The sequence below is a fragment of the Scatophagus argus genome, chromosome 9 (genome assembly GCF_020382885.2).
Source record: "Scatophagus argus isolate fScaArg1 chromosome 9, fScaArg1.pri, whole genome shotgun sequence".
NCBI lineage: Eukaryota > Metazoa > Chordata > Actinopteri > Scatophagidae > Scatophagus > Scatophagus argus.
Window position 1 is genome coordinate 19,011,387 of NC_058501.1, and position 9,299 is coordinate 19,020,685.

A 9,299-nucleotide genomic window follows, 5' to 3' on the forward strand; every position below is an offset into this window, starting at 1 on the left:
GCTTCACTCAGTGACGTCTTGCATGTATTTACTTACTGTTGGCTTCCATCATCCTAAAAAGCCCATTTTCCTCCACTTTGTTCCCCTGGGGTGTCCACTGGGTCCAAGTGTTTCAGTTTGATCATACATTATTCAAAGTCACTGAATTCTCTGGTCGTGCTTTAAAATATTCAACTTAAGCACTTTTTGTGTACATGTCACTTCAGGTTTCTTGTTCCTCTGTTGCTTTTATTCATCAGCTGCAAATATCCATGTCTGACTGAGCCATTAAGGGAGCGTTACAAAAATCTCCAGAGGGGCACCACTCAGGGTTGAAAACATCTCCCACAGTGTGACACTATTTGTCATGAAAATCAAAGAGTAAAAACATTGTTCTTTATAGCCCAACATAATTTGCTTGAATGGCTAACTGTGGTTTGCTGCACTGGTGGCCAAAGTCAATATTATACTCTTTTATTCATAGTTTTTTTTTTTTTTTTTTTTACAAAACCTGTAAACACGTTTAGTCATGTGTAGTGTGGTACTACGACAGAAATACCTGATGTCAAATGTCAAGCTATGCTTTAGGGCCACATAAGGTCAAAACGGTGCATGAATAACTTGTTTTGCACAATTAGAACGGTGGAAATTTAATATAAGAATGCATCATAGTGAGACATTTTATTCCTGACGACTTCTCAAATGCAGAAGTCATACTGTAAAACTTGTCAGCTCTCTATGAGGAATCTTCCCTTCAAAGTTGAACGGTGATCTGAAGTCAATACTTGCTAAGGTCATCAGGGAGTGCTGACTGTAGCAATTTTTTTAAAAAATGGCAGAAATATGATGAATGGAAACCCACTGACTGTATATGTCAATGATTGAAACCAACAAGGCATGTGTCTTTCTGTGTTTTCTTAGGTTGCATTTCACATCCAACCGTACAGAGGACGAAACGACCAGAGTGTGCACGACAACATCAAGTATATCATCGACAGGTAGGCACTTGTCTGGCTACGCTTCCTCAACGCTGACTCAGTTTAAATGGAAAACCATTTCGATTTCATGCACTGTTAGTAACAAAACTGAAATACTTTAGGAAAGCAGTTCTGCCTTTTGTTTTCAAGATCACAAGATAAATTAACCCAGTTATCAGGAGAAAACAAGCTCTTTTGTCTCGAGATAACAGAACTATAGTAATAGTTGACAACTGAAGGTCAAGTAATGGCGACCTCCAGTCGTCACCTATTGATGAGGTTGTCATTAAATGACGAATTAGTTACCCGCTGACCTTCTGTCTTGCATCAGTATTTGGTCCTAATATTCTCTTGACCAACATATTTGTCTTTGGTTTCCCATGAAATTTCTTTTGGACAATTATGGTTTTTAGTGAGCATAATTTTTATAATTAATAACTTAATACAGAGTTAAACCTGCAATATCAGGGCCACTTTTGGCCACTTGGGGGCAGTGAAAACAAGTTGTGAAGATCACATTGATTTTTAATCAGTCCATATGTTGAACTTTTTAGCCAAACTTAATCATTTATTTGGAGTCGTTTCTCTGGTCACTTGACGAATGTAAGTTCTGTTTTTGATCCCCACCAAGATGTAAATATCTGGTTCTTAAGCTGTTAAATGCTCCTTTGTGTTCATTCATTAGTCACCAACAATACCTGTGTGTTGGCTGGTGCTGAGCGCGTAGTCTACAGTGAGTTTTCAGAGCTATGCAAACAGCTCCCTGCTGCAGCCCCGATACGAGAGTGAACTGCACAGGAACGTTGCAAGCTGATCGGCTAAACAATAACGTAAAATTCCCTATAAAATTCTACTAAATTGTGGGGAGCTTCAGATCCAGGTGTTAATTCTTTGTAGATTAGTCTCTGTGGAAGACCCCTTTCACATTGTTATTTGATAAATTATTTTAAAGATATGAATTATAGCTCCTTCAAAGCTGTTAAGTTCTGTGGATTTGAACAGTATTTGTTTGCAGAGCATGAGCTTGCAATGACAGGCTCATGGTGGCCAGTGGCTTGTTAAGGACTTGAGGTGCCATCGGGCCAAAACATCCACTTGTTTCCAGGAAATATAAAAATATAAAAACAACCACAGATTTGTGCTGCCCAGAGGATAAACTCTTCCTTCTTGCGTTGTGTTGCCAGTTTGCCGTATAAAGAATCTTAATTAACTTAATCGGCTAATGAGTCAACAACATGTTTCTGCATGATCTTACTTTGTTGTTATTGTACTGTATTCTTACCTTTAAAGGTACGGCGACCATGGAGCCTTCTACAAGTTTACTTCCAGCACAGGGAGGAGTCTTCCTCTCTTTTACATCTACGACTCCTACCTAACTCCACCAGAGTCCTGGTCTGAATTCTTGACCCCCACTGGCTCCCACAGCGTACGTGGCTCAGCCTACGACTCCCTCTTCATTGCCCTGATTGTGGAGGAGCGACACAAGCATGACATCCTCGCAGGTGGCTTTGATGGCATGTACACTTACTTTGCTTCCAACGGTTTCTCCTTCGGTGCCTCACACCAGAACTGGAAGGCCATCAAAGCTTTTTGTGATGGCAACAATCTCGTCTTTATCCCCAGCGTTGGACCTGGTTACATCGACACCAGCATCCGGCCATGGAATAACCACAACACGCGCAACAGGGTGAACGGTCGTTACTATGAGACGGCCCTGCAGGCGGCGCTGAATGTGAGGCCTGAGATCGTCACCATCACATCTTTTAACGAATGGCACGAGGGGACGCAGATTGAGAGGGCGATGCCCAAAAAAACAGTGACACGGGTGTACTTGGACTACCAGCCACATGGACCGGAACACTACCTGGAGCTGACCCGTCACTGGGCTGAGCAGTTCAACAAAGAGAAGGAGCAATGGCTGATGTGAGCTTTCGTCCAACTGACTTGAAACAGCATGCTCTAGTGGAAGTGTGTGAACACATGAAAGAGAAAGAACCAAAGCTTGTGAATGTAGTGGCTGATCAGCATTGATGTGAGTATATCAGGACATGCCTTTAACTTTAACTGATGGGACCTGAGTGTGTATATATGTGCTGATTTGATCTGAGAGAATAGGACCCGTGCTGGTGGTGTGACTATCTTGGATAATTTGAGAACTTGTTCCATTTTTCCATTGACAGCCCTGATTTCTAGAATGCACTGCAGGTCTCTCTCTGATCTCTATTCATTTAATGCATCTTAACGAGCAATTGACCCAACAAACTCCTGCCTGAGATATTCATACATATTGTGTGTGAACACATAAGGGCCTCATTTTCCTCTCTGCACTTAAATACCAGAATCAGCTGCAACAGAGAGGCACCTTTATGGTTTAGGTTTCATCCACAACAGGCTCTCAAACAGAATGAGACACTAATGTTGATCTTCTGTTTACCCCAGTTTGGAGAGCTCATTAAAACCGATGACATTGTGTTTTAAGTAGGAGTTGAGCATGTAAGTGAAGAGTTATTGCGGCTATCATACAAAAATCCCTCTTCGACGGGATTATTATAAAATTTAAAGGGAACAGTGGAGCATTTTGGTGAGTACTTTAATTCATTTTCTGGCAGAAAGTTAGATGAGAAGATCCGTACCCGTCTCATAGTTGCCCATTAAATATGAAGCTACAAACAGAAGCCATTTAGCTTAGCTTAGCATAGAGAATGGAAACAAGGGGAAACGGCTAGCCTTGTTCTGTCCAGTGGTAACAAAGTCCACTGACCGTTACCTCTAAAGATAATTTATTGAACATATTATATCTCATTTGCTGAAATCTGCCAGGAGTTCTGCTCTAGACCCTGTCTTGGCCAGGTGCAGTGATTTTCTGCGGTATCTCTTCACGTCAGTTTTATCATCTAACTCTCTGCGGTGGAAAAACCTAATTTTTTAATATGTTGAACTATTGGTTCAAAGGCATATTATGTAACATTTCTGCATTAAAATGTCTAAAACCTACAATACTTCTGTAGTATATTTTGTTATGTTGTGTATAACTGAAGAAACTTCAACAAATATTAGTTGGTACGTTAAATAACATACCTCTCAAGTATTTAAACATGTAAAGCCTGTAGATGCACTGCTCTCCACTGTGCTAACCAACAACGTTCAGGTAGGTCAGTCCATTTAGTGAGTCAGATTTTTACTTTTTTTTTTTTTTATTCAATACTTGTGAATATTCTTGTTAGTATGGAAAGACCTACCTGATAATGTTAACTCTGATGTAGTTCCCTTCATGGAAACACAGCATTGTGGGCCTACATGACTTTCTTTTACTTAAGTCAAAACAACAGAGTCAGGAGGTAAAACTGTGCTCAACGTTGTGGAGTGTCTGTAGGAATAAAAATATACCACTGACTGTGGCCCTCTGGGGGATAATGGACACGTGTGATTTAAGATTTGTTGAAATCCTGCTGTCCATCTGCCTCTTCCACACACCTTTAAGAATCAATTAGGAGTAAAAGCCAGACACCTAAAAACAAAGACAGACGTACAACCCAGTAAGTTCTTATGCATGAATAAGACTGTGAAAGAGGACAATTTTTATTGTGGCTGTGCAAAGGTTGTACAACAGATCAAAACAATTTTACACTGGCTGATAGGATTTTTAAGAGAGTTCCAGTTTTAAAAATGCAATTGTGCGGATGAATTTCCTACAGTACCAATGCAACTCTGAAATATTGTAGTATTTTGTACATGTAGTAGCAGTAGTAACTGTGGCAGGTGACCAATTGTAGAACAAGCCTTACAAAGTTTAAATGACATGCAGATAAAATAAATATTAAGGATCCATATTTTAATATTCATAAAAAAAACCCAAAAAAGAAGCTCTGGACTCAGAGGACTTGAGTCAGTAAGTCCCATACCAATACAGGGGCCTAACATTACACTTAGCATAACGTGTATACACATGTACATAACATGTCAAAATAAAACCTCAAACTGTTGTATTTTCAGTTAAGACATGTAGCTTAGAAAATACAAAAGGGTTGATTTTTATGCCACCCCCACCCCCTCAAAAAAAAACCCAAACAGCTGGCATAACTTTTATATTCCTGAATAAATGACAGAGAGCTCCAACACAATATAAAATCCCACAGAGTCCCTTAATATCAGACAAACAGTGAGGCAGAAAATAAGGTCACCAAATAAGAAAAAAAGTTAGTCAAGACCTTAAAGCAGGCACTGGGACAATATCGGCCATCAGTGGTCGAACGGTTGAGCTCTTCCTGAGTTCAAAAGCGGTTTGTGTGTTTTCAGCGGGTATCGTGTGAGTGTGGACAGTTCAAGGGTCATTTTTCCTCCAAGGCCTCTGATAGTCCATATTTGTGCTTCAGCACATCAACCGTAGCAGACAGGGCACTGAAAAGAGAATGACAGTCATTCCTCATTTAGTGTGCCGAGTCCCCTTCAGGGTAAGCGTGGCTAAACGGCTTCTAACGTCAGCGTATTTATATCTTCAATCCACACACGCCTGACTACATGTTGTTCACTACGAGGTTCCTCATCATAGCAGCTGCTGCAGGAGGCTCTCAGTGGTGGACTACACTGAAAACACAGAGCTGTGTCCCAAATCCACACCACTCTCTGCAGTACTGTACATACACTCATCATAGTATACTGTGTCAGCACTTAACTACACAACACTACACAAAATATTAGCGTACGTTACTGTTGTAAATGACACAAATCTTTGAGACATCAAAATGTTTTACCTCGGATTTAACACTTTTGTTTTCTGCATAATATTTTTTTGTCAAGCCGTTTCATTACCGCCCAGTTGTTCGATTTTCCCACCTGTAAGTATCCTCCATTACCTTTGTGCATTGCACTGTGGGAGAACAGTGTGCATCAACATCACACTCAAAAACCTGAACATATTTTGCATGCATACTCTTAACTACTGTAAACACACTACATGCTAAACAATTCAGCATGTAGTGTGGATGTGGGATACAAACACATAAATGTGTTAGGAAGTGCAGAAGTCATTATTTTAGTGTCCAGTATCACACATTCAGGTGACAAACTGCAACATTGGTCTCAGACACCGTTTCCAGATCGCTCAACATTTATTATCGGCATCTGAGCGTCACATCGCATTCTTTGTCAGGGCCGAATGTCAGGCTGTTTTGTTGCATGGAAGCATAATGTGACATTTAAAATCATTTGAAATATATTTTTTGTCTGTGTGGATATTATCAGTATCCATCCATCCATCCATTTTCTATACCGCTTATCCGTCAGGGTCGCGGGGGAGCTGGAGCCTCTCCCAGCTGACTACGGGCGAGAGGCGGGGTTCACCCTGGACTGGTCGCCAGTCAATCGCAGGGCCCACACACAAAGACAGACAACCACACACTCTCACACTCACACCTAGGGGCAATGTAGAGTAGCCAATTAAACTAATGTGCATGTCTTTTTTTGGGATTGTGGGAGGAAGCCTGATATAACCCACGCGATATTATCGGTATGATTTATGAAAATATGGCACACATAACTGCAGCAAAAGTAACAGCATGAACTCACCAGCCGGGTCTGATGATGCGGTATTTGCCGAGTACTGATAGGTCGACTACTGTTGACCCGAGGCGGTTCTGGTCTCCTATTGTTCCGCTATCCACCACGACCGCTAGTTTGGGCCAGAGATCCTGAAACTCCTTCAGAGAAGAAAAAAAAAAACCCCAGCAGCATTAAAAATTAAAAAAGAACAATTCTGTAAACCTGAATGACAAAAAGATAAAACTAAGATAAAACACCTTTCTGACCTAAATTAAGATGCTGGCAAACATACTGAAAATAAATAATGAATGCAAGATAAACTGATAAACTAAATATCACTTACATGAACGGCCACGGTGCTGGTGTGTGAGCTGATGTTGGCGCTGGTGAGGGCGAGTGGCTCCCCGCACATCTGGCAGAGGCGCCTCATAAAGGAGTGGTCTGGGATACGTACGCCTACGAGCTGAGGAGCACACGAATGTGTAAACAACACGCGACTGACATCGATTAACAAACCGCTTGTTTCGACGTTTTATTTTCGGCAATATGCAGCTAAGGCAGCGGACCTACCGACGTAAAGGGGTTCAGATCTGTGTTCAGCACTTCAGATCTTTCGAACACCAGGGTGACGGGACCAGGCAGCAGGTCGCCTAACAGCTCGTTCTGCACCGGCACCTTACAGTACCTGCCAATGGGAACAAAAACAAGCTGCTTTTAAAGCTGGCGGCACAGTACAGTAAGTTCTTATCTGAGAAATCAAGGAGTTTAATCCAGAATGTTGTCATTTGGTGGCACTTATGAATCCCTTCATTTTAAATATTCTCACTTAATGAATACTGTGGTGTTTCTGTGACAGCAGGTGAGTCCGTCCCTCGAAATGCAAAGTGTCTGTCGGTGGTGTGAAGACGGCATCTTTGCCTCTTCTACATGTGACTCCTCTGTGTATGACTAATACTGTATATTTGCAGAGGTGGACGGTAGGCAAGAACATTTACTCAAGTACTGCACTGAAGTGCAAATTTGATGTTCTTGTACATTTATTTCACGCTATTTTCTACTTCTACTGAGCTGCATTTCAGAGGGAAATATCAGGCGTTTTACTGAAGTTTCTTTTAAAATTCACATTATTGCAGGCAAAACAATATATAGCACAGAAAGTATAGCTTATAAAACATGACTTACTAGAAAAGTAAAACCACCAAATGGTGTATAGAAGTACAGTTGGCAAGTACAGTTTGACAATTAGCATATGAACAGTCGTTCAGCCATTTCTCATGCGAAAACACTTAATGGTTCCAGCTTCACAAGGAGTAAAGGATTTGCTACTTTCACTTTTAATTATTTTAATTTGTCTTTTTATTATTTTGAATTATCATCATAAAACAAAATGGGCCCAGATCCAAGTCTTCCTCTCACTCTGATGGTAAAACAGCAGAAACCTGTACAAACACTTACTTATAAATATCCTGAATTTCTCCTACGCAAATAGCCAGCGGCTTCTGTAGATTTCGTCCTTTGATGTCATAGGTTTTTCTGATGGCTTCGGAGCTCTGGGCCAGACACGCCAGGCCGTAGATGGTGTCTGTGGGCACGGCGACCACACTGCCCTCCTTCAGAGCCTTCACCGTGCATCGCAGGATTTCAGCACCATCTGCAGTTCAAAAACAACAAGGACGGTCAGTGAGGCGTCATCCATCCCCAGACACAACATGATAGCCAAACAAAAAGAAGACAAAAAGCAATTATCAGTGACGCTGTATGCAACAGGTGAAGTTGTACATTGTAAATGGATTTGCGGGCTGTGAAGGGCTGAAAGAGAAACTAGAAGAAATGGACTAGCAACAAATCAGAAGTGCTGCTTGGGCACTTTAATGATTTGTGTCCAGCACAGCTATTGAGGTGCATTATGGGAAGTGGAGGTTTGAAGTTCTTCAAAGCAGTACTTAAATGCTTAGCACTTCTTCATACATCTACCCCACTGGATTTCAGAGGGACCAGCGCATTCGCCTCAACTATACTCATCTAATCACTGTGATTTTTTATTATTTACTCTGCAGTATAAACACTTGCATGCAAAACACACGACAAAGCTATAACTTATACTACACAACAGTAAGTTTTAAGTGGTTACATTAAACTACATCCAAGTATGTTCACTTCTAATGCTTGAGCACCTTTGCTGTTAATCCATTCATACATTTATATTAATAACATTTCTCTAAATAACATAGTCATTAGGTTAAAAGGGAGTATTTGACCTTCTGCATAAGTGTGGGCAGGATCATGTCAAAGATGACAGGAAAAACAGGAATCTGATGTAATACCGTGCAACTATTGCTGAACGGCTTACGCAGCTTTTACTTCAGCAGCTAATATCCATCAAAGTAATTCCTTATTTCCAAAACCGTCAGTCTATAGGGACCCACGTGCACGTTTGCGGCTGGGCGGAAGCTAACCTGTTTGGCTTTCATGAGTCGGCCCATTGGAGTTCGGCGGACACAAACGCAGCACTTTGGTCTTGAGTTCTTTACACATTTCTCCTCCGAGGCGACGAGCTGCGGCTGAACTGTGAGCTCCTCTGGATTTGAGTAAATCGACGGCGATGTAACCAACAGACTTCATAAATTCAAAGCTAAAGCCGCGAATGTTATTTCACAGCTGGGAGCATGTTGTCGTCTGATGAAATGACACGTCTTCCGGGTTACGCCTCCAAAACAATGACGCAAAGTTTCTTAAAGGGCCAGCTGCACACTGATGTCCGGATGTCAGATGTCCGGTAGAAAAGTTTTTAAAAAAGAAAAGATT

At 41.3% G+C, this 9,299-nt stretch overlaps 2 protein-coding genes across 4 annotated transcripts in view; one reads left to right on the forward strand and one right to left on the reverse strand.

The window, feature by feature from the left end:
• The window catches only part of LOC124064493 (glycoprotein endo-alpha-1,2-mannosidase-like protein), a 23,015-nt gene extending 19,062 nt beyond the window's left edge, over nucleotides 1-3,953 (forward strand). For 2 of the 3 annotated variants that reach the window (XM_046399014.1, XM_046399013.1), the window contains exons 4-5: nucleotides 901-977; nucleotides 2,247-3,953. In XM_046399014.1, the coding sequence (XP_046254970.1) occupies nucleotides 901-977; nucleotides 2,247-2,883 (714 nt within the window). In that variant the 3' untranslated portion in view covers nucleotides 2,884-3,953. The remainder of the gene's footprint in view (nucleotides 1-900; nucleotides 978-2,246) is intronic. The other variant, XM_046399015.1, reaches the window with a different exon arrangement.
• A 1,059-nt stretch (nucleotides 3,954-5,012) lies between these two features.
• Nucleotides 5,013-9,218, reverse strand: yrdc (yrdC N(6)-threonylcarbamoyltransferase domain containing). The gene is made up of 6 exons (XM_046399023.1): nucleotides 8,951-9,218; nucleotides 7,950-8,145; nucleotides 7,065-7,179; nucleotides 6,838-6,957; nucleotides 6,522-6,652; nucleotides 5,013-5,354 (listed from the first exon to the last, which is right to left on the reverse strand). Exons 1-6 carry the CDS (start codon nucleotides 9,114-9,116, stop codon nucleotides 5,285-5,287), a joined length of 798 nt encoding a protein of 265 aa, XP_046254979.1. The 5' UTR covers nucleotides 9,117-9,218; the 3' UTR covers nucleotides 5,013-5,284.
• Nucleotides 9,219-9,299: the final 81 nt, after the last annotated feature.

What these genes read in the sequence shown, in the direction of transcription:
- yrdc (XM_046399023.1), bottom strand. Translation starts at nt 9,116, where the DNA reads ATGAAGTCTGTTGGTTACATCGCCGTCGATTTACTCAAATCCAGAGGA. An exon ending in GACTCATGAAAGCCAAACAG is followed by an intron (nt 8,146 to 8,950) that starts GTTAGCTTCCGC and finishes TTTGAACTGCAG; the next exon opens with ATGGTGCTGAAATCCTGCGA. An exon ending in ATCTGAACCCCTTTACGTCG is followed by an intron (nt 6,958 to 7,064) that starts GTAGGTCCGCTG and finishes TGTGCTCCTCAG; the next exon opens with CTCGTAGGCGTACGTATCCC.